The sequence below is a fragment of the Pelodiscus sinensis genome, chromosome 19 (genome assembly GCF_049634645.1).
Source record: "Pelodiscus sinensis isolate JC-2024 chromosome 19, ASM4963464v1, whole genome shotgun sequence".
Lineage (NCBI taxonomy): Eukaryota > Metazoa > Chordata > Testudines > Trionychidae > Pelodiscus > Pelodiscus sinensis.
The window spans coordinates 9,331,525-9,354,841 of NC_134729.1; the positions used below are offsets into that span (position 1 = coordinate 9,331,525).

Sequence of the window (23,317 nt, forward strand, 5' to 3'; positions counted from 1 at the left end):
TGGCGGCTGGCCAGGGCCTAAGGTGGCTTCTCTCCCCAGGCGTGAACTGTGAGGTGAACTTTGACGACTGTGCCAGTAACCCCTGTGACTACGGCGTCTGCCGCGACGGCATCAACCGCTACGACTGCATCTGCAAGCCCGGCTTCACGGGTGTGCACGGGGGTCTGTTTGGGGGTGGCCATGGGGCTTTGTTGGGGTGGGGCCTAGCTCTGTGGGGGTGGCTGGGGCAGGCAGGGGCAGGGCTCTGTGCCCTCCTGTTTTCTCCCCCGAGCTCTGCTTGAGCAAGCGGGGTCCTAGGGACAGGGTCCTTGGTGTTGGCGGGCTGGGCAGGTGGGGGCCTGGCTCTGTGGGGGGGCAGGGGAGGAAGAGGCCCTGTCTGGCCCATGGGGAGCGGGGGGGCTTGGCCGTTGGTGGTCCCTGTGCCAAGCCAGCCTGTGTCTCAGGGCCCCTGTGCAACGTGGAGATCAACGAGTGCGCATCCAGCCCCTGCCAGAACGGCGGCACCTGCGTGGACGGCGAGAACGGCTTCACCTGCCTCTGCCCCGAGGGCTTCCACGACCCCCACTGCTACTCCGAGGTGGACGAGTGCAGCAGCAGCCCCTGCGTGCACGGCGCCTGCCGTGACGACATCAATGGGTGAGAGAGCCCTGCCCTGCTCCGTGCCCGCCCACCCCGGGGCAGCCCTGCCCCCACCCACCTGCCCTGCCCGCGCCCGCCTGCCCTGCCCTGCTCTGTGCCCAACCACCCCGGGGCAGCCCTGCCCCCACCCACCTGCCCTGCCCCCGCCCACCTGCCCTGCCCTGCTCCGTGCCCACCCACCCCGGGGCAGCCCTGCCCTCACCCACCTGCCCTGCCCCTTCCCACCTGCCCTGCCCTGCTCCGTGCCCACCCACCCCGGGGCAGCCCTGCCCTCACCCACCTGCCCTGCCCACGCCCGCCTGCCCTGCCCTGCGCCCAACCACCCCGGGGCAGCCCTGCCCTCACCCACCTGCCCTGCCCACGCCCGCCTGCCCTGCCCTGCGCCCAACCACCCCGGGGCAGCCCTGCCCTCACCCACCTGCCCTGCCCCCACCCGCCCACCTTGTCCCCACTTGCCAGCCTTGTCCCAACCTGCTTGCTCGGCTCTGTGCCCACCCACCCTGGGGCAGCGCTATGCCTGCCAGCCCTGTCCCCACCCACCTGTCCTGCTCTGTGCCCGTTTGCCCTGGGGGCAGCGTTCTGCCCACCTGAGCTGCCCTGCCCTGCCCGCCCCGCCGCAGGGCAGCGCTGTCCACCCTGGGGGCTGTGCTGCACCTGCCCACCCGGCCCCTCTTGGGCACAGCACTGCGCCCTTCCAGGACACGGGCCCACCCAACGCTCGCTGGGGACCCAGTTCCCGGGCAGCCCGGGGGCAGGACCTGTGTTGATGCCCCCTCCCCTGCAGGTACAAATGCGAGTGTGAGCCGGGCTGGGCCGGCACCAACTGCGACCTGAACAAGAATGAGTGTGAGTCCAACCCCTGCCAGTTCGGGGGCACCTGCACCGACTACGTCAATGGCTACCGCTGCAAGTGCAAGGAGGGCTTCCAGGGTACGTCCCCCTCCCCCTCCCCCGCCGCCCTGCCCCCAACCTGCCCCTCCTCCCCCCACTCATCTCCATCTCCCCCCAGGCACCTACTGCCAGACAAATATCAACGACTGCCTCTCCAGCCCCTGCCTCAACAAGGGCACCTGCATCGACGGCATCGCCAGCTACACCTGCCTCTGTGACCTGCCCTACACAGGTGCTGGGGCCGAGCCGGGCGCCTGGGCCGGGGGTAGGGCTGGGCCTGGCAGAATGAGGTGGGGGGGGGTCCCTGTGGTGGAGAGTGGGCGGGGGCAGGGCAATTCCTATGTTGGTCCTGGGGGGCCCTGCTGACTCTGGTTGGGGCTTGGAGCTGCTCTCACCATCGCCCCCTCTGCCTGCAGGCCGCAACTGCGAGAACGTGCTGACGCCCTGTTCCCCTAACCCCTGTGCCAATGGGGGGGTCTGCGACCACACGCCTGACTACGAGGGCTTCTCCTGCAGCTGTCCCCCAGGCTGGCAAGGTACCGGCCCCTCCTCACGCCCGCCCCGCCCTGCCCGCCCTGCCCGCGCTGACCTGTTCTCTTTGCTGCCACGCCAGGTCAGAGGTGCCACGTGGACGTGAACGAGTGTGACCGGAGCCCCTGCCGGAACCGGGGCACCTGCACCAACCTGCATGGCGGGTACAGCTGTGCCTGCCGCCCGGGGTACACGGGCCCCGCCTGTGAGACAGACATCGACGACTGCTTCCCCAGTGAGTGGGGGCAGGGTCCCGCGCGCTCGGCCCAGCCCCGCCAGCAGGGGCCTGTTGGGGACGCTCTCCTCACGGCAGCGCTGCTCCGGTGCCTAGCGTGGGGCTGTGGCGTGGGGGGGCTCTCGCAGGCGCTCTTCATTGGACGTTTCCCACCACATCCTTGCTGTCCCTGTCACCCGGCCGTTCCCCACTGGCGGCTCAGGCTGTCCTGTCCTGGGCAGACCCTTACCGAGGGCTCCCGCAGGACCCGCCTACCCTGCTCATGCAGATTCTCCTTCCCCTCCCCCCTGGCTGGGGGCTGGGGGCCAGCAGCTGCTCCCTCCCGAGGGGCCTGGCTGAGCGAGTGGGGAAGGGCTGTGGGAATGGCAGGGGTGGGGAGGTGACTGTCTCCCTGCGCATGCCTGCCTGAATGCTGGGGGGGGGTGGTGTTCCCAGTGCGGTGTCCTGGCTGGAGGCCCTGGAGTGGCCACGTACCCCAGACCCCTGTGACCCTCCCATGTGCCTGCCTGAATGCTGGGGGGAGGGGTGTTCCCAGTGCGGTGTCCTGGCTGGAGGCCTTGGAGTAGCCACGTACCCCAGACCCCTGTGACCCTCCCATGTGCCTGCCTGAATGCTGGGGGGAGGGGAGTGTTCCCAGTGCGGTGTCCTGGCTGGAGGCCCTGGAGTAGCCACGTACCCCAGGCCCCTGTGACCCTCCCATGTGCCTGCCTGAATGCTGGGGGGAGGGGAGTGTTCCCAGTGCGGTGTCCTGGCTGGAGGCCCTGGAGTAGCCATGTACCCCAGGCCCCTGTGACCCTCCCATGTGCCTGCCCACAGACCCCTGCCTGAACGGTGGCTCCTGCCAGGACGGCATCAGTTCCTTCTTGTGTACCTGCCTGCCGGGCTTCACAGGCCCGCGCTGCGCCAGCGAGGCCAACGAGTGCCTGAGCAGCCCCTGCCGCAACGGCGCCACCTGCACCGACTACGTCAACAGCTTCACCTGCACCTGCGCGCCGGGCTGGGCCGGCCTGCACTGTGAGCACAACGTGCAGGACTGCACCGACAGGTGAGCCCCTGGCCCCGCTGCCGGGACCCCGTCTGCAAGGCTTGTCAGGGAGCCTAGCGCCTGGGGCTCCGGGCACCAGCTTCCCGCAGTGCCCAGCCTAGGAGAGCCGTGGGGACCCTGGCAGAGGGTGTAGCGTGGGGAGCAGCAGGGGAGGGCGGTGGAAGAGGGAGCAGGGAAGCAAAACAGGGCATCGAGCTAATTGCCTGCATCCCTGCAGCTCCTGCTTCAACGGCGGCACCTGCCTCGACGGGGTGAACTCCTACACGTGCCACTGCCGTGCTGGCTTCACGGGCACCCACTGCCAGCATGAGATCGATGAGTGCCAGTCCCAGCCCTGCCTCAATGGGGGCATCTGCCTGGACGGTGTGGAGTCCTACCGCTGCACCTGCCCTCACGGCTACACGGGCGCCCAGTGCCAGGTGCGTCCTGCGCAGGGCGGTGGAGAAGGGGAACGTGAGCCCTGGCACCGTGGGGGATCCTCCAGGGTTCTGTATTGGCAGGGGCGGGGGACCTGGCATGGGGGCTGGGGACGTGGAAATGCATTTCCCCCCGCTGGGCACCTGCCTCCCTGTTGAAACAGCCCAGTGCATTGTGGGGAATCCAACGCCCTGTTTCCTTGGAGGGTGGTGCCAGACATCAGTGGCAGAGCCCAGCCTGTGCTGTCTCCCTGGGTTGTGCCCCTCCAGAACCCAGTCCCCTAACTTGCCCTCCCTTGCAGACCCTGATAGACTGGTGCCGGCGCTCGCCCTGCCAGAACGGGGGCCGCTGCGAGCAGATGGGCACAGCCCTGACCTGCGAGTGCCCAGGGGGCTGGACCGGTCGTTACTGCGACATCCCCAACGTCTCCTGCGAGGTGGTGGCATCTCACCAAGGTGAGGGCTTCCCTGGAGCTGGGGGGCACCCCTGGGCTGGGCCGACTCCCACCGGGCCTGGGCTGGGCGGGGTCTGTCCCTGGCAGTAGCTGCCCTTGGCCAGGGGTCCGGGTCGCCAGTGTCCTTGAGAGGTGGGGGAGGTGGGAGGCCATTGGTGGAGTGTCAGCTCAAGCCTAGCCTGGGCTCTGCTGTCCTGGCCTCGTCCTCAGCAACGCTCTTGGTACCCCAGCCTGTGAGAGCAGGGTAGGCTGGGAGTCAGGACGCCTGGTTCTGTCCCAGCTGTGAGACAGGAGTGGGGCCTAGAGTTAGAGCCGGGGCGGCCTGGCAGCCCCCTTCCTCATCTTGGGGCTGTGGGGAATCTCTCTCCCCTTTGGGCCATGGGTTCCCCTGTCAGCTGTGCTGGGGCCAGGGTGGATTGACTTAATCAAGTTACCAAAAAGCAAAGACTGACTGTGCTTAAAGTGCACTTCATTCTGGAGTAAGCCCCATTGACTTATGGCATCACCATTATAGTCTCTGTCCTTGCTGTTCCAAAATCAGGGGCATGTGTAAAGCCACATAAAATAAGTCCATGACACTCAGTGGCAACTGGCAAGGCTATTCTCTTGCTTCAGTGCTCTGGGCCGTATTCTTGGATGGTAGGTTCTGAACCTAGCTAATGAATGAAACAGGCCATAAGGATTAGCTAAGCGATGCTTCTTATTTTTCCACAACATCTAGGACAGCAAACAGCTGGGGAGTTCACTTGTCAGCTCACAGAGAGTCCTGGGGAAGGATGCATTGCCCAGTAAATGATTTCAGTTACTAAGCAATTGATCCACTCGGCCGTATCCACATCTTCATCCACGGCATTGTCTCCCACTGAGCAGTTTTCCTTGTGCTGTTTCATTCTTGCAGCTAGGCCCTGCATCTTCACACTTGACACATTTTCCTTTTTTACCCAGGGAACAAATTCCTTCCAAATATTCCCAGACAGGGTCTCTCTACCGCCCAGAAGCCAGGACAGTTTTTCTTGGCAAGGGGGGGGAATGTAGGAAGCTGTGTGTGCTGAACAGTCTCTTCCCTTTTCCTTTCCCGTCCCCTCCAATGTTTCTGTCTGTGCTGCCTCTGCCCTTTCCTGCATCTTGTCTGTCTTTAGACCAGGAGTTAACTCGCTCTGCCATGCTTGGCCCTGGCCCACCACCTCATAAGCACAGAACAGGAGTCCTGTCCGGCCTGAGTCTGTCTTTGCACAGGTCACTTTAGTCTGTTGAGAAGCAGAAAGGGAAAGCTCAGAACTTTCACGGAGCAAGAGCAGGTGGTTAGCCTGGACAGACAAGAGCCACGATTTACGTGAATGAGACAGTCGGGGTGGGCGTAGCACGTTTGTGATGGGATTGAATTGTAACTCTTATTTTTAAATGGAGTATTTTGTTGATGATTTTAAGAAAAAAATCTGATTTTAAATTTTTAAAATCTAGTATTTTTTATTTTTTAAAAATCATTGATTTGTATCCATCTTGGCGGGGGCTGTGGGCTGGGCACAAGGCATCACATTGTCTGTCTGGGCAGGGGTCTCCAAGGACCAAGTGTGTCACTACCGGGGCCAGTGTGTGGACGCTGGCAACACCCACTACTGCTTGTGCAAGGAAGGCTACACGGGCAGCTACTGCGAGAGCGAGGTCAACCCCTGCCAGCCCAACCCCTGCCAGCACGGCGCCTCCTGCCACAACTTCATTGGCAGCTACGACTGTGAGGTGAGCCCCGGGGCGGAGGCTGCACACAGGGCCCTGGCACCACCACTGGCTCTAGTCAGGCTGCTGGGGCTGGGGAGCTGCAGGAGTGGTGCCCCCATGAGCACGGCTGAACTAAGGGGATACCGAAAGAGGCACATTTGGCTGGGCTCGCTCTGCCAGGCCTGAGAGGCAGGACTGCTGGGTGGTGTGCCTGGTGGGGAAGGGCAGTGGAGCCTAGGGGGCGGGGGGAGGGCTGGGAGCCAGGACTGCTGGGTGGTGTGCCTGGTGGGGAAGGGCAGTGGAGCCTAGGGGGGCGGGGGAAGGGCTGGGAGCCAGGACTGCTGGGTGGTGTGTCTGTGCTGTGGGGTGAGTCCTTGTGCTCCATGGCCACCCACCGCAGTGGCGATAGCTTGGTAGTGGCCTTGTTGACCCCCACTGTGGCTGGAGGGGTGGAGCCGAGGGGCTGGGCTGCCCCAGCGTGGGGCCCGTGGTGGAGGAGCTGTGGCCGTGGGGCCCTGACAGGCCGTGTCTCTCCCGGCAGTGCCCGCCAGGGTTCGAGGGCAAGAACTGCGAGTACGACATCGACGAGTGCCAGTCCCACCCCTGCCAGAATGGGGGCTCTTGCATCGACCTCGTCGGGCGCTACATCTGCTCCTGCCCGCCGGGAACCCTGGGTAAGGCCCAGCCGGCACCGTGAGGTGGGGCTGGGAGGCAGGCCGGGGGTGGCTGTGGTGGCTGTGGTGCCTGCGGGCTGGGAAGCTTGGGTTGGGGGAGGCTGGGCTGGTCTGGGTGCTCCAGCTGTGCCAGGGCTGGAAGGTCTCTGCTCTCGCCCCTCCCAGGTGTCCTGTGCGAGATCAACGAGGACGACTGTGCCCCAGGCCCTGGCAGCCGGGCGCCCAAGTGCCTGAACAACGGGACGTGCGTGGACCGGGTGGGCGGCTACCGCTGCAACTGCCCCCCCGGCTACACGGGTGAGCGCTGTGAGGGCGACATCAACGAGTGTTTGGCCAAGCCCTGCCTGCCCCAGCGCACGCTGGACTGCGTGCAGGGTGCCAACGACTTCCACTGCGTGTGCAAGCCAGGCTACACTGGTGAGTGTGCCGAGGGGCGGGCTGCACCCTGCAAGGGGAGGGGCTTCGTGGGGCTGGGCAGCTTCCATTAATCCCTGCGCAGGCGCTCAGGGCTGCAGTGGGGAGCGAGAGCTCCCGAAGCCTCTGAAGCTAGGGGAGGGGCCCCTGCTCATCCTCCCTAACAGGAAGCCATCAGGTAAACCTGAGTCCCAACCGCCTGCCCCACCTTGAGCCTCCCCCACACCCCTGAGCGTTCTCCTGCAGCCCAAAGCCTATACCCCCAGTCCAGGGCCAATTACCCCTCCTGCACCCCAGTACCCAGTCCAGAGCCGGTACCCCCTCCTGCACCCCAATACCCAGTCCAAAGCCGGTACCCCCTCCTGCACCCCAATACCCAGTCCAGAGCCGGTACCCCCTCCTGCACCCCATACCCAGTCCAGGGCCGATTACCCCTCCTGCACCCCAATACCCAGTCCAGAGCCGGTACCCCCTCCTGCACCCCAATACCCAGTCCAGAGCTGGTACCCCCTCCTGCACCCCAATACCCAGTCCAGGGCCGATTACCCCCTGCACCCCAATACCCAGTCCTGCACCCCAATACCAAGTCCAGAGCCAGCATCCCCTCCTGCACCCCAATACCCAGTCCAGAGCCTGCATCCCCTCCTGCACCCCAATACCCAGTCCAGAGCCTGCATCCCCTCCTGCACCCCAATTCCCAACCCTAAGCCCCTCTCCAAACCTGGAGCACCTCCTGCACACCCTCATTCCAGGCCCAGCCCAAAGCCCTTGTGCTCGGCCCTCTGTCCCAACCCTGAGCCCTTCAAACCCTGCCCCCTCCTAGAGCCCAGACCGCAGCCGGAACCCTCGTCCTCCTGCACCCCGACCCTCTGCCCCAGGCCTGAGCCGCTCCCACTCTCAGAACCCCTTGGCCCACTCCCACCCTGAGTTCCATGCGCCCCATGGCAGCGGTGAGGGGACACGCCTGCCCTGCATGCGGCACCTGAGAGATTTGTTCCGTTCCGAGGTGGGGCGACTGTTGCTGGGGGGCCCTGGGAGCAGGGGGTTCCCCTGGGGGGCGTCTGGCTGGCACGGGGGTCGGGGGCTGTGCTGCGAGCAGTGCTAGCAGTGGGGTGGGACAGCTCTCCGCTCCCTGGACTCCCCATGAACCTCCCTGGGCCCCACAGGCCGGCGCTGCCAGAACATCGTGAACACGTGCGAGTCCCAGCCCTGCCAGCACGGCGGCCAGTGCAAGCTGGCGGTGAACATGCCGTTGGGCTACATCTGCCGCTGCCCCCCGGTGAGTGGCCTGTGGGCTGGGGTGCAGGGCGCTGGGCCCAAGCCAGCCGAGTGGGGCAGGGGGCCATCCTGGAGTTGTAGGGCAGAGTGTGGGGCTGCGCCCGGCACTACAGGCTCCAGTCTGAGGGGGGCATCCTGGTTCTGGAGCGGGGAGGGGGTCGGTGTTGGCCCTGGTTCGTTGGGGGGAGCACGTTGGTTCTGCTGTGGGGGGGGGGCTGGGGAAGGGTTGCCATGGAGACTGGGGGAGGGCTCTATGGCACCTTTGGGATGGTGGGTCCCGTTCTGTTCCAGGTCCTGGTGCTGCTGGGCAGGGGGTGGTTCTGATTCTGGTTCTGGTCCAGGCTCGGTGCTGCTGGGCAGGGGGCGGTGCTGGCTCTGGGGTTGGTTCTGGTCCGGGCCCGGTGCTGGCTCTGGGGTTGGTTCTGGTCCGGGCCCGGTGCTGGTTCTGGGGTTGGTTCTGGTCTGGGCCCAGTGCTGGTTCTGGGGTTGGTTCTGGTCCGGGCCCGGTGCTGGTTCTGGGGTTGGTTCTGGTCTGGGCCCAGTGCTGGTTCTGGGGTTGGTTCTGGTCCGGGCCCGGTGCTGGTTCTGGGGTTGGTTCTGGTCTGGGCCCAGTGCTGCTGGGCAGGGGGCGATGCTGGTTCTGGGGCTGGTTCTGATCTGGTGCCGGGCAGGAGGGGGCATGTGCTTCTGGTCCTGGGCCCGGTGCCATCTCTCTCACCCCCTTTCTCGGCCCTCCCCAGAACTATTTAGGGCCCAACTGTGAGCGGAGCGTGCTGTCCTGCCGGGAGCTCTCCTGCTTCAACGGGGGCAGCTGCCAGCACACGGCGCTGGGTGCCCGCTGTTCCTGCCTGCCGGGCTTCTCTGGCTCCGACTGCCGCCTGCGGGCCAACAGCAGCTGCACCAGTGCGCCCTGTCTCAACGGGGGCACCTGCCTCGAGAAGCCCTGGCCCCTCCACTTCCAGTGCCTCTGCCCCAGCAGCTTCTCCGGCCTGCACTGCGAGCTGAAGCTGCTGTCCCCTGGGGAGCTGCACTGCCTGCAGGAGGAGTGCGGGGCCAAGGCAGGCGATTCCTACTGCGACAAGGAGTGCAACAGCCCTGCCTGCAGGTGGGACGGGGGCGACTGCTCCCTGCTGGTGGACGACCCCTGGAAGCAGTGTGAGGTGCACCACTGCTGGCAGATGTTCAACAACAGCCAGTGCGACGAGGCCTGCAACACGGCCGAGTGCCTCTACGACAACTTCGACTGCAAGGGCCGCGACCGCAGCTGCAAGTAAGGGGGGCGCCGGGCGGGGGGGACGGCGTGTGGCACCGGGGGGGGGCGGTGCTGGAGGCCATGTCTTGGCTGAGATGCGAGGGGGCGGCCCTGGGCAGGTCCCATGGCATTTGCCAGGGTCGAGGCTTTAATCTGGTGCTGTGGCCAGGTGGGCGTGGGGGCTCTTGATACAGGCACCCCTTGGGGGCGGGGGACGGGGCTGTTGACACAGGGACCTGGCGCTGAGGTGAGGCCCTGTGGGGCGGGGCGCAGGGCTGCGGTGGGTACGTCTCGCTGCTGCCTAACGCCGCCTGTAGGCATGGGGATGTTTGCTGCAGCCTAGTGACCCACGTGCCCTGGGGTGCCGTCAGAGGGGGCTGGCCACAGCAGGTGGGGCTGGGCGGACTGGGCACTGACCGTGCTCCCCCCTCCCAGCCCGGTGTATGAGAAGTACTGCTCGGACCACTTCGCCGACGGGCAGTGTGACCAGGGCTGCAACCACGAGGAGTGCGGCTGGGACGGGCTGGACTGCAACCGCGAGGTGCCGGAGCGCCTGGCCAGCGGCGTGCTGGTGATCACCGTGCTGCTGCCCCCCGACGAGCTGCGCAGGACCAACACCACCTTCCTGCAGAAGCTGAGCGCCATCCTGCGCACCTCGCTGCGCTTCCGCCTCGACAAAGATGGCAACTACATGATCAAACCCATCTACCGGCCCAGCCGTCTGCGCCGCCGCGAGCTGGGCCCAGAGATCATCGGGTGAGTGGGGCCACAGCGCGGGGGAGCGCCGTCCCCAGGCCGAGGGGTGGGAAGAGGCAGCCCCTGGACTCCTGCTGGGGGAGGCGAGAGAGATGCAGCCCTGCGAGCCGCGGCAGAGGGAGGCAGGAAGGGGGCTGGTGCCTGGCTGGTGCCAGGGTGGCGGGTGAGCCCCTTGGGGGTCTCGCAGCGAGAGTAGGGGCCCGTGGCAGTGGGGGAAGCCGCCCCTGGGGCAGGCACAAGGTTGTTGTCTGTTGACAGGCACCATGGTGCCCCAGAGGTGCCACACGGCTGCCTCCCATCAGAGCCTGGCTCCCTGCTCACTCAGATGCAGGGCTGGGGTGGCCTGGCTGGTGCCTGTGGCCTGTTTCCTGTGCTCAGCCAGCAGTAAGGGCCTAGTGGCAGCATCCAGGGGTCTCTCCTCCTGCCAGGCTCCGGGGGTCCCCCTGGGAGCAGGTAGGGCCGGGGCCAGCACAAGGGCACGAAGCAGCTGCTGGCAGCCTGGCAGAGGCCGTGTGGTCCACGGGGACGGAGCTCCTGCTGCCTGGGTCACACCTGCTCTGGGGTGTGCCCAGCCTCGCTGCAGGGGGTGCTGAACCTGCCCGGCCCCGGGGCTCTGTGTGGGGCAAGGGGTGTCCAGGCCCCCGACGGTCTGGTGCCCAGCGTCACTGGAGGCCAGTCCACTTAACTGTTCCCCTCTCTGCCTCAGCTCCGTGGTCACCCTGGAGATCGACAACCGCCTCTGCTTCCAGGCCTCTGACAAGTGCTTCCCCGACGCGCGCAGCGCTGCCGACTACCTGGCCGCCCTGGCTGCTGTGGAGCGCCTGGAGTTCCCCTATCCCATCAAGGCTGTGCAGAGTGAGCGGGGGAGGGGCTAGGGTAGATTGGAGGGGGCAGGGGCAGGGTGAGTGGAGAGGGTGAGGTTGTGGGAGGGGCAGGATCTCCGGGGAGGTGGAGTATTGGGAGAGGGCGAAGTCTCAAGAAGCAGGGTCTGATTCCCTCCCCCCCACCTCTGCAGGTGACAAGCTGCAGCCGGAGCCCTCCGACCCCATGCACCTGCTGCCCCTGCTGGTGGTGGCGGCGAGCATGATCCTGCTGGTGATCCTGGTGCTGGGGGTGCTGGTGGCACGGCGGAAGCGGGAGCACAGCACACTCTGGTTCCCCGAGGGCTTCAGCCTGAAGAAGGAGAACAGCAACAAGAACCGGCGGGAGCCCGTGGGCCAGGACGCCTTGGGCATGAAGTACGGGACCAGCCCACTCCCCTGGAGAGCCACGCTCGCTGCAGCGGCACGTGGGCTTTTGCCTGCTGCTGCCTTTCCCCACCAGGGGCCTGTCTGCCTGCAGGCCCCACAGCTGGCCAGCCCCTTGTGCGGGGGGTGGTGGATGTTCTAGGAGTGGCCCCCTAAAGCCGTGGGTGGGAGGGGGTGGGCAGGGGCTGGAGTCTGAGCTCTGTGCTTCCCTCTAGGAACATCAGCAAAGGGGAGAGTCTGATGGGGGAGCACTCAGATGACTGGATGGACACAGAGTGCCCGGAGGCCAAGAGACTCAAGGTAACCATGGCCCAGCAGCGAGCCCAGGCTCGGTGACATGCTGCAGGCAGGGTGGGTGCTGGGCTCCGTGATCAGGCGTGTGGGTATGGGCACCGAGCTCGGTGATGGGGGGTGAGGGTGGATGGGTGCTGGCCCATAGAGGATGGGGGATGGGTGCTGGGCTTGGCGGTATGGGGTGGAGAGGTGATGGGTTCTAGGTTCGGCAGTAGGTGATGTGGGTGGTGAGTGCCAGGCTCAGTAATAGGGGATGGAGGGTGATGGGCGCTGGGCTTGGCAGATGGGGTGTGGGGGGTGGGCGCTGGGCTCGGTGATGGGGTGGGGGGATGGGCGCTGGGCTTTGTGACATGCCGGGGGGTCCTTCTGGCTCCTCCTTCAGAGCCTTATAGGGCCATAACCCAAATCTCGCCTTGTGAGCAGAGCTGTGGCAGGGTCTGCCAGCTGTATAACTGACTGTGCTTCCCCAGGTGGAGGAGCCGGGCGGGGACTCGGAGGACCCCGTGGACTGCCGCCAGTGGACACAGCATCATTTGGTGGCAGCCGACATCCGCATGCCGCCCTCCATGGCCCTGACACCCCCCCAGGGCGAGTTTGACACTGACTGCATGGATGTCAATGTCAGGGGGCCAGGTAAGGGAGGCTCCCTCTCTGGGACTACAGCTCCCAGCATGCTGTGCAGGCACTCTAGAGCAGTGCATCCTGGGAGAAGTAGCATCACTGAGCAGCTTTGGTTGGAGGAGGAGCTTCCTGCCTATGCAGTTGATCACTAGTCCCAGCATTGATCACTGCCCCAGATTAGCCACATGGCATGCTGGGAAGTGCAGTTTCTCATTCTGGAACCCCCAGGGCAGTCCCTGCTTAACCGCATGGTGGGTCTCCTTGCAGATGGCTTCACCCCGCTCATGCTGGCCTCGTTCTGCGGGGGTGGCGTGGAGACCGACCTGGCCGAGGAGGACGAAGCTGAAGACTCCTCTGCCAACATCATCTCGGACCTCATCTGCCAGGGGGCCAACCTGAGTGCCCAGACGGACCGCACGGGTGAGACCGCGCTGCACCTGGCCGCCCGTTATGCCCGGGCTGACGCTGCCAAGCGCCTGCTGGACGCCGGCGCGGACACCAATGCCCAGGACAACACAGGCCGCACGCCACTGCACGCAGCAGTGACCGCTGACGCCCAGGGCGTCTTCCAGGTGAGAGCCTGTGTCCACGGCAGGCTGAAACGGAGAGCGGATACTCCCACCACCGGTGGGTGATGCTGAAGTTAATCTTCCCAACCAATCACAAACTGTGCAGCTCATCCCGCACACTGGTGATCAGGCAGCCCCAAAAGCCATCCCCCACCCCCTTTCTTGCCTCCCAGTCAGCACTTAGGTCCAGGGCAGTGTGAAGTTATTGTACAGCTCTGCTCGCAAGTACAAAATGTTCTTCTAGCCCCAGAGGGCAGCTATGTTACCAGGCCACTAACAGTCTGGATCTTACCCAGAACACCAGGCTGCCGGCCAACCCTTCAGTCTCCAAAATGCAGCAAAAGCAAAAAGCCGAGAGATGTTAATGATCCAACAGTCCCATGCAACTTCAAAGCCCATCAGGCTCCTAGCAGCACTGGCAAGTGGGCTGGCTTGCTAGTGCCCCTGGAGCCGGCCCACAGCTCGGACTGGCCATTCAGAGCTTTGTAGAAAGGAAGCAGGAAAGCCAAGACAATGGAGAAGACGCAGCTGCCCCTTGTGCCATGTGGCTTGGAACGTCAGTCAGAGGCTGCCCAGCACGTGCCCCGGCCTCGCTGAGGTGTAGGGCGTATCCCTGCCTTCTCTCGGTGGGGCAGTTGAATAGCTGAGGGGCCAGCTAGGCCCTGCATCCCCAAACCCTCTGGTGTCACCCCGAAGCAGAACAGGGGCTTTAGCCGACGCCCTGGTCCGTTACCCGGGATACGAAGGGGACACGGCGGCAGGACTGAGCTGATCGTTTTGAGAGATTGTAACAGTTTGGTGGAGGTCGTGTGGCAGACCTGGCAAAACTCCTTGATTGATAAGATCCCCAAGAGTCCCCCGAATCTATATAGCGCCAGAATCCACACACTGCCCCCCAATGCCCAGGGCGTCCTCCTGGTGAGACCCCGTCCACGGTCCACCTAGGACAGGCCCCAGTCATTCATTCTCCCCCCCGGAGCTCCCACATGCTGGTGTCTTCCACAAGCCCTGCTGCCTCCTGCCGGGCTGAGCCCCCCCCGGATGGGACAAGCCCCAGGGCACCCTCTGCCCTTGCTAGTACAGCCCTAGGAAAGTCCCTTTCTGCCCACACTGGGAGGGCTCCGAGGGCCCCTGGGCTGTGCCTGTGTTGGGGGGTTTCCCTGCCTTCCTCTCACACCCGCCCTGCCTGGTAGATCCTGATCCGGAACCGCTCCACGGACCTGGACGCCCGCATGGTGGATGGCTCCACAGCGCTGATCCTGGCTGCCCGGCTGGCCGTGGAGGGCATGGTGGAGGAGCTCATTGCCTGCCACGCAGATGTCAATGCCGTGGATGAGCTGGGTAAGGGGGCACTTCTCACCATGGGGGGCTGCTGCTGAGGGCTCTGCCCAGCTTCCCCTGAGGAAGGGCCTGGATGTGGGCTCTGCTCCCCACATGCCCACCCACTGTGGGGGCTTGGTGAAATGGGGGGCACTGCCCAGACAGGAGGGTTTGGGGGGGCTGTGGGTTGGGAGTGAGGGGCAGCAGTAGAGCCAGGGCTGGGTGAGCCGGGGGCTGAGGGGGGCTGGCGGGGGTGGGCACCCAGGGCTGGGTGAGCCGGGGGCTGAGGGGGGCTGGCGGGGGTGGGCACCCAGGGCTGGGTGAGCCGGGGGCTGAGGGGGGCTGGCGGGGGTGGGCACCCAGGGCTGGGTGAGCCGGGGGCTGAGGGGGGCTGGCGGGGGTGGGCACCCAGGGCTGGGTGAGCAGGGGGCTGAGGGGGGCTGGCGGGGGTGGGCACCCGGGCTGGGTGAGCAGGGGGTTGCCGGAAGTTGGGAGTGAGGGGTAGCGGGGGCAGGGGACGGTGGATCGGTGGAGCACCCTGCTCACAGCTTGGTTCCCCCAGGCAAATCTGCTCTGCACTGGGCCGCGGCTGTGAACAATGTGGAGGCCACAATTGCACTTCTGAAGAATGGGGCCAATAAGGACATGCAGGACAGCAAGGTGAGTGGTGGGTGGGCGGGGCAGACCAGCAAGGCTTGGCTGTCATTCACCCTGCAGGCCCCACCCACAACAAGCCCCACCCCCCCATGCCACTCCTGTGCTGGGAAACAGGAGCCTTGTCTGCCAAGGCCTGGGCTCTACATCCCCACCCCCTGCCCTGGCATTCCCAGAGCTTCGGGGCTGGGGCAGCCCCCCTCAGCGCAGTCTGAGCCTCTCCCCGTCGTTTCCCCCACCCCAGGAGGAGACCCCGCTGTTCCTGGCCGCTCGGGAGGGCAGCTACGAGGCGGCCAAGATCCTGCTGGATCACTTTGCCAACCGGGAGATCACAGACCATATGGACCGGCTGCCACGGGACATTGCCCAGGAGCGGCTGCACCACGACATCGTGCGTCTGCTGGACGAGTACAACACAGTGCGCAGCCCGCAGGGGGCACTGCCCGCCGGCCACACCATGTCCCCGCTCATGTGCCCACCCAACAGCTTCCTGCCCAGCCTCAAGCCCACCCCCCAGGGCAAGAAAAGCCGGCGGCCCAGTGCCAAGAACCTGGCAGGGGCCGGCAGCAGCGCCAGCCTGAGCAAGGAGGCCAAGGGGCGCAGCAAGAAGCTGAGCCTGGAGTGCCAGGGCTCCCTGCTGGAGAGCTCAGTTACTCTGTCGCCCGTCGACTCGCTGGACTCTCCCTACGTGGCCAACCCCACCTCCCCTGTCCTGGCCTCGCCCGGCGTCTTCCACCCAGCCGGCTCCTCCATGTCAGTGGGCTCCACGTCCATGGTGCACGGCATGATGGACGGGCCCTTCGCTGTCAGCCTGGCGCGGCTCAGTGACCTGGGCGAGGTGGCATCGGCCCAGAGCACCATCCTCTCCATGAATCGGGTCTCCATGCCCTCGCTGCCGCGCCAGCCTGGCTGCGTGGGGCTCAGCCTGGGCATGGTGAGCCCGGTGGCTGTGCCCTTTGACTGGCACACACGTGTTCCCACCTCCCAGTGCAACCCAGTCATCGGGGTGGTGCACCCGGCTGCCTCCCACCCCAACCTGCACCAGTCGGCCCAGCCCTTCCCACAGGGGCTGCTGCTTCCCAACCACCTGGCCATGGTGCACAGCTCCCAGGTGCTGGCCACACCCAGCCCTGCCAAGGAGCAGCCCCCGCCGGCGCCCACCCCTGGGCAGCCCATGCCCCCGCCGCCCTCTGCGGCACCCACCCTGAGCCGTGGCAGCCAGCCCATCTCACCCAAGGAGGGGCAGGGGGGTGCGCGCCCAGGTCCCCCGCCACCTCCGCAGTATTACAAGGCGCCCGGTGGGCAAGGGGCGGAAGATTACCCCACGCCTCCCTCGCAGCACAGTTACACCCCCGGCCAGGACGGCACTCCCAAGCACTACCTGCACCTGCGCAGCGAGCACCCCTACCTGACGCCCTCGCCCGAGTCCCCAGAGCAGTGGGCCAGCCCCTCGCCCCACTCGCTGTCCGACTGGTCCGAGTCCACCCCCAGCCCGGCTGTGCTGGGGGCCCCCCAGACCCAGCTCTCCCACCTGCCCGACCCACCCACCAAGATGCAGGTGTTTGCGTGAGGGCAGGGGGGAGGGAGCCAGGGCCCCTCCCCCCTGCACCCCCCTTGTGGGGGAGCCATTCCCTGCCCCCAGGCCCTGCCTCCTGGGACCCACCAACTGTGTTTTTTATAAGAAAAATGTCCAGTGTAAAAAGGAGAAGATCCCTCTTTCTGTGGGTGGGGGCTGTGGGCTCCCCCCAACTGCCATGAGGGGGGCTCTGGCTGTGTCCTAACCCCCAACTCCCCAGCTGGGGGCATTTGTCTTTTTTTAAAAAAGTCTTTTGTATAGAAAAAAGTCATTTAAACAAGCGCTTTATTTTTACAAAATATTATATGTAAAGTGTCCAGTAGGTGTCGCTAAAGCACCATGAGTGGGGGTGGGGGTGGGGGAGGGTGATCCCTGCCCTCCCCTTCTGCCTCCCCCCACAGTGGCTCAGTGGGCAGAGCGCCCCCTATGTAGGGGAGGAGCCCACTTCCTGTAATTGTGTACTGGGTACGCGGCGTTAGCTGTAGCCGCCTCCTGGGGCACAGGGCGCCCCTCCCCCCCGCAATGCGGGTGGCTGACTCCCCAGCCCCTCTGCTCAGGGCCCTCCGCAATGCGGGGGGACTGAGCCCCCACTGCCCTGAGCTCCCTGCCTGGGGCTGAGCCTCCCCCAGGCCTCCTGCCCTCCCCGTCTTGTTTCTTGGCACTTCGTCACATTCCAGGTTAATTTATTCCTTGGAGATGCCCCCCTGCCCAAGTGGGCCTGTTGGGGAGGGGGGTGAGGCTCTGGCCAGCTGCTTCCTGCTCGTCTTGTGGCACCACTGCCACCTGGGCCCCAGCTGAGCGGCACCTGGCTGGTCCCATCTCCTCCGCCCCAGGACAGCAGCTCACCCGCAGTCTGGTGCCAGGCAGCCCACTGACGGCCGGCTGGGCTCCAGCCCCTCTACATTCCCTGCCTGGCTGGCCTGTCAGTAGCCCTGGGAGAGGGGCTGGGGGAGCCCAGTGCCCAGACAGCCCCTGCCCCGCTGTAGCGTAGCTCGTCACTCCTGGACAAGTGTAGCTCATTTTTAAACTATTTTTTAAATCCCTGTTTAAATCAAGTAGCTTTGAACCAACTGGGCGCCGCTGTACAGAGCTTGGCCCTGCGCCTAACTCCCCTGGGACCCATGGTACCAGGGTCCTTCACCTGCCCCTGTGCCTAAGCCCCCTGGGCGCCTTTGTACAGACCTTGGCCCTGCACCTAACCCCCTGGGCCTGCTGTACAGGGCCCCTCACCACCATCCCCCCTTCCCCTGAGAGAACCCTGCTGGGACCCACTGCAGAGCTTGCCCCTGCACATAACCCCCCTGGGACCTGCTGTACAGGGGCCCCATCCCTGCCCCTGCTTATAACCCCTGGAACCTGCTGTACAGAGCTCACCCTGCCTCTATTCCCCTGGGACCTGCTGTACAGAGCCCGGCCCCACTGTGCCTAATAAAGCTGTAGTTAACAAGGAGCCTGTCTCTGCCCTCTCTGTGGCCCCCTCGGCCGGCTGCCTTGTCCCACCCCCACCCCCGCGCTCTGTTTGCGGTACCCTGGGCCTTGCTTTGGGGCAAAGCAGCTGCTTGGGGTCTGCTCCAGGTAACAGCAGCCCCTGCAGTTCCCTGGGGCTGTCTGGGCTGGTCTCCGTGGGGCAGCCCTGCCATGGGGTGGCTCCTGGTCTCTGCGCAGGCCCCCGCAGTGAGCTGCTGTGGCTGAGCAGCAGGGCTCTGCGGGAGTTGCTGGCTGTGCCCCGGGAGGAGACGGAACAGCAGCTGCTGAAAATGCTCCTCCTGCAAGCCCTGGGCCCAGAGGCTGCTTCCTTCGGCAACGGGTGCAGAGGCAGAGCTCGGGCCCCCATCTCCCAGGCCCTTGCCATGGGCAGCCTGTGCCTTCACCCCACGGTGCCGGAAGGACAAGATGGTTGCTGCAAATAGCTTGTCTGCAACCCGCTGGTCTCCACAGGGCTACAGCTCCTAGGGAATGGCTGGGGGGGAGCTCATCACACACCTCTCTTGGCACCAGCCACACCGGCATCATCCCTAGTGAAAGCCAAGCTGCTTCTCTACCTGGGCCCCCCAGGTGTTTCCTTGCCCTGCCAGCAGGCTGGTCGGCAAAGCCAGCACTTCCCAGGCAGGAGAGCCCAGTTACGGAGTTCAGTTTGGAGCCCTTGGCCCCGTCTTAGCAGCATGGCTGGTTGTCTCCCTGCTCTCTTTGAACCACTGTAATCGCCTTGCAGAGATCCTGTTGCAGGCAATCGCTGGACTCCAGGTTTGCTGTTCGCAGCCCAGGTCTGGGCTTGGTCCCCAGGAGCCATGCTAGTCCCAGCTTTAGAGTCCCTTGGAGGAACCCCTCCATCCCTGCTCTTCCTTCAGGTTAGCCCATGGGGCCTCCCCCCTCTGAGACAGCCCCGGGGCTTCAGCCCTCCTGCCTTGCCCTGTGAGCTCCACCTAGCGAGCCCAGGTGAGACAGGCCTGGCCGGCCACTTGTCCGCGTCTCAGGGCCCTGTGCGCCCTGGCAGAGATGTGCGGTGACACCCAGCGGCCTTTTCAGACTGAGTCGGGCTTATTGGATTGGTAGCTGGTTAAAAGGTAGGAAACCAAGGGCCGGAATAAATGGTCAGGTCTCAGAATAGGGAGAGGTAACGGGGTGTTCTGCAGGGGTCTACTGGCACCAGCCCTATTCAACACAATCATAAATGATCTGGAGAAAGGGGTAAACAGTGAGGTGGCAACAATTTGCAGATGATACCAAACTGCTCAAGATAGTTAAGTGCCCAGCAGACTGTGAAGAGCTGCAAAAGGATCTCACCGAACTAGGAGACTGGGCAACAAAATGGCAGACGAGTTTTAATGTTGATAAATGCAAATACGCCTTGGAAAACATGATCCCAACTACACATATAAAACAATGGGGCCTAAATTAGCTGTTACTGCTCGAGACATCTTGGAGTCATTGTGGATAGTTCTTCAAAAACAGCCACTCTCTGTGCAGCAGCAGTCAAAAAAGTGTTGGGAAGCATTCAGAAAAGAATAGATAATAAGCCAGAAAATATCATATTGCCTCTATTAAGCCATGGTTCCCACATCTGGAATGCTGTGTGCAGATGTGCTCCCCCCATCACCAAAAAGATCTATTGGAATTGGAAAAGGTTCAGAAAAAGAGCAACAAAGGACTAGGGCCATGAATGGCTGCCATGAGGAATCTCTTGGGTCGCTGTGTTAGTCTGTATCTGCAAAAACAAGGAGTCCTGTGGCACCTTGAAGACTAACAGATTTATTAGGGTGTAAACTTCCGTGGGTAAAACCACTTTGTCAGATGCATGGAGTGGAGGTCACAGAGACAGGGATATACATGGAGTGGAAGTCACAGAGACAGGGATATACATGGGGTGGAGGTCACAGGGACAGGGATATACATGGGGTGGAGGTCACAGGGACAGGGATATACCTGCATTTACATGTAGCCTGCATCTGTGTGTCGGTCGGCCAGGCTGTTTGTTCGAGAACTCCTCCTAAACGGTGAGAGCCAGGGCTACCAAATTCGCCATACAGCTTCCTCTCCTAACTGAAAGCAAAGGCAGGGAGAACTGGGAGCCCCGGGAAAGGGACAGTTTCCCATAACATGGAAAGGGAGGGGCTGCTGGCCAGAGGGACGTGATGTGAGAGTGCTCACTGGGGCAGTGAGGTTGCAGGGGAGAGCTACCCTTCAGAGTGGTCTCTGGGGGCCACTGCACCACCAAGGGAGTGGCCAGCAGGGCTGGGCTCTGCCATCTTGCCTGATGCCACAAAGGTAAGTGGGACCTCCTGCCCAGGAGACAGACCCCCTTGGGCTGCCCCCACCCTGGGAGAGGCCAGGGGGAGGGAGAGAGCCCCCATTGGTCAGCAGCGGGAGTGCACAGTCCCTGCTGCTCTGGACCACCTCCAAGGAGAAGCCAGTGACCACTCCTTGCCCTCAACCCTTCCTCACACCCAACCCTCACACTCACACCCTCCCAGGCACCCAGCCTCCTGCCCTGAGTTCCCCACATCCCCAAGGCCCTGCCCTGACTCCTGCACCCTGCATCCCGCCTGCCCTCAAGGACCAGGGCCATGCTGGGTAAGTCTTCTAGGATATGATTAATACACACTCGCCTATCAAAAGGAGGAGCCACTTATCAAGGACAGGACCAGTGCTGAGGAGGCAATTCAGGCAGGGTGGCTGTCGCTCACCCCCAGCAGCTGATTGGGAGGGTGACTACCAAGAGAGGGAATAATCCTTTATAGGGAGAGAACAATTCTAAATCCTTGCTCAGTCTTAATTTGATTGTGTTACATTTGCAAATGAAGCGCAGCTCTGCTTGTGTCACGTTGCAGGCTGGCTTTGAAGGGTTTTTCTAGAAGGAGGGCTACTTTAAATCCACCAGCGAGTGTCCAGGGAGGTTAAAGTGTTCTCCTGGTTTTCGTAATCTGGGAATGAGTGACAGGGGAGGGATGACTTGACGATTCCTTGCTCTGTACATTTCCTCCGGGGCACCTGGCATTGGCCCCTGTCGGCAGACAGGACACAGGGCTGGATGGCCCTTTGCTCTGACCCAATCTGGCCGTTCTTATGTTCTTATTAGTCGGCTGGATCCCAGCACAGGAAATCTCCAGGTTCACACAGAAAAGCAAAGGCCAAGACACTGTCTATCCTGGCCAAACCAGCGCCCCAGCCAGCCACGCTGCAGGTTCCAGGGGAAAGTCAGGGCCTCCAAGACTGATGCTAAACCTGACACCTGCCTCTTTGAACTCCAGCTCAGGACCTGTGCTCCTTTTCCCTGAGCCAGCTGGCTCCTTCCTCGGGTGTCCCAGCATTTGGGGCGTCCCTGTCTTTCCAGATGGGTCAGGTTCAACCCACATGTACTGACCTTTCTCTCTGGTCAGTGAGATGGAAGTCCCAGAATCAAGGCCCCATGTCTAGCCTGTGCCTCAGACCCAGCGCTGGACAGATGGAGCCATCAGCTTCCATCTACCTGGCGAGCGGCTGCTTCCTCTGTTGCACCCTGTGCTGAAGAAAGATCCAAATGCTGGGACCAGTTCTGGAGCCTCTTGGCATCTCCTTGGCTGCCTTCTGCTGTGCAAGATCTGTGAGGCCAGGACCAGCTGAACACCCCAGAAACTGGCTGATTACCAGCCTGCCCTGGACCCCCTCTGGTATCTGGGGCTCTGTCTAGATTGCAGGCTTCTTTTGGAAGAAGCTTTTCCAGAAGAGATCTTCTGACAAATCTTCTTCCGAAAGAGAGCGTCTACACAGCAAAAGCGCATCGAAAAAGTGATCTGCTTTTTCGAAAGATAGCATCCATACTGAACTGACGCTATCAGCCATTTCAGCTGTGATTACTATGGGCGGAGTGGCCACCAGGGCACCTGTGCTTTTTCCTATTCTTTCGCAAGAACTCCCTCTTCCCCGTCCACACACGCCTTTTTCCAAAAGAGCTCTTCCTCGTAGAAAGAGGTTTACCAATGTCAGAAAAAACCCTCCATTCTTTCGATTTTTTTCGAAAAAGCGTGATTGTGGTGTGGACGTAAGTGAAGTTTTTTCAGTGCTCACAGTATGGTAGTGCTTGGCTAGCTCGGGGTGTCTGCGTGTGTGTCTCTTCTTTCCCAGCTCTTAGCTGTGCCCTGCTCAGATCACTGGCTGGCTCCAAGCCCCTAAGTGAGCTTAAAAACTTTGTCTCTACAGGCACTGATTAGAACAAACTCCTCCCTAGAATCACAATACACTGATTTTGGGGAATTGCTTCCACCAGCAAGTGATTTTTGTCCCTAAAAACACAGCAGTGAACACTTGAACCCATCCCCAGGGGTATCCCAAATTCTTTTTTCCCTAAAAAAGCTTGAAAAAAGAAGAGAGGAAAACAAGCTACAGTCTCTGCTAGCTAACCTCCCAGTCTGAGGCATGCAGGCACACACAGACAGACCTTCCAGGACAGAAGAATCAAATCATCATCTTAAAGTAATTTTTTTTTTATTACAAAACAAGAGACAAACTTGAAAAAGTATACTTGGTCACGAGATGTTACAGAGCAACTAAGGAAAACAAATTAAAACACACGGGCTGTGTCTAGACTGACCAGTTTTTCCGGAAAATCAGCCGCTTTTCCGGAAAAACTTGCCAGCTATGTAGACTGTGTAGACTGGCTGCTTGAATTTCCGCAAAAGCACTGACTTCCTACTGTAAGAAATCAGTGCTTCTTGCGGAAATACTATGCTGCTCCCGTTCGGGCAAAAGTCCCTTTTGCGCAAAAGGGCCAGTGTAGACAGCTGAGATTTGTTTTCCACAAAAAAGCCCCAATCGCAAAAATGGTGATAGGAGCTTTTTTGCGCAAAAGCGCGTCTAGATTGGCCACGGATGCTTTTCCGCAAAAAGTGCTTTTGCAGAAAAGTGTCCATGCCAATCTAGACGCTCTTTTCTGAAAATGCTTTTAACAGAAAACTTTTCCGTTAAAAGCATTTCCAGAAAATCATGCCAGTCTGGACGTAGCCAAAGGGTTTGTCTACACTGCAAGTTTTTGCAGCAGAAAATATGCTAACGAGGGACTCATTAGCATGAGTCGAGACATCATTAGCATATTTTCTATTGATTCTTTTTGTGCAAGGAGTTTTTGCACAAAAAGAAGCAGTGTTGCCGCTTCCGTTTTGTGCAAAAAAACCCTTTTGTGCAAGATCTTTATGCTTCTCCTGGCATAAGGTCATCCTGTCCACTAACCACACTTAGCTATTGAGGGCAGATCTCATAGC

The 23,317-nt window shown here is 62.4% G+C and overlaps 1 protein-coding gene across 1 annotated transcript in view; it reads left to right on the forward strand.

Moving 5' to 3' along the window:
* Positions 1-18,033, forward strand: part of NOTCH3 (notch receptor 3) — a 41,705-nt gene extending 23,672 nt beyond the window's left edge. The window contains exons 12-34 of the mRNA XM_075902167.1: positions 40-150; positions 444-636; positions 1,424-1,569; positions 1,649-1,762; positions 1,947-2,066; positions 2,144-2,296; positions 3,113-3,341; positions 3,559-3,760; positions 4,060-4,213; positions 5,765-5,949; positions 6,470-6,602; positions 6,768-7,019; positions 8,183-8,295; positions 9,035-9,564; positions 9,982-10,302; positions 11,009-11,157; positions 11,318-11,540; positions 11,765-11,849; positions 12,314-12,476; positions 12,732-13,036; positions 14,227-14,374; positions 14,916-15,013; positions 15,252-18,033. Of these exons, the coding sequence (XP_075758282.1) occupies positions 40-150; positions 444-636; positions 1,424-1,569; positions 1,649-1,762; positions 1,947-2,066; positions 2,144-2,296; positions 3,113-3,341; positions 3,559-3,760; positions 4,060-4,213; positions 5,765-5,949; positions 6,470-6,602; positions 6,768-7,019; positions 8,183-8,295; positions 9,035-9,564; positions 9,982-10,302; positions 11,009-11,157; positions 11,318-11,540; positions 11,765-11,849; positions 12,314-12,476; positions 12,732-13,036; positions 14,227-14,374; positions 14,916-15,013; positions 15,252-16,577 (5,453 nt within the window). The 3' untranslated portion in view covers positions 16,578-18,033. The remainder of the gene's footprint in view (positions 1-39; positions 151-443; positions 637-1,423; positions 1,570-1,648; positions 1,763-1,946; positions 2,067-2,143; positions 2,297-3,112; positions 3,342-3,558; positions 3,761-4,059; positions 4,214-5,764; positions 5,950-6,469; positions 6,603-6,767; positions 7,020-8,182; positions 8,296-9,034; positions 9,565-9,981; positions 10,303-11,008; positions 11,158-11,317; positions 11,541-11,764; positions 11,850-12,313; positions 12,477-12,731; positions 13,037-14,226; positions 14,375-14,915; positions 15,014-15,251) is intronic.
* The last annotated feature ends 5,284 nt before the right edge of the window (positions 18,034-23,317 follow it).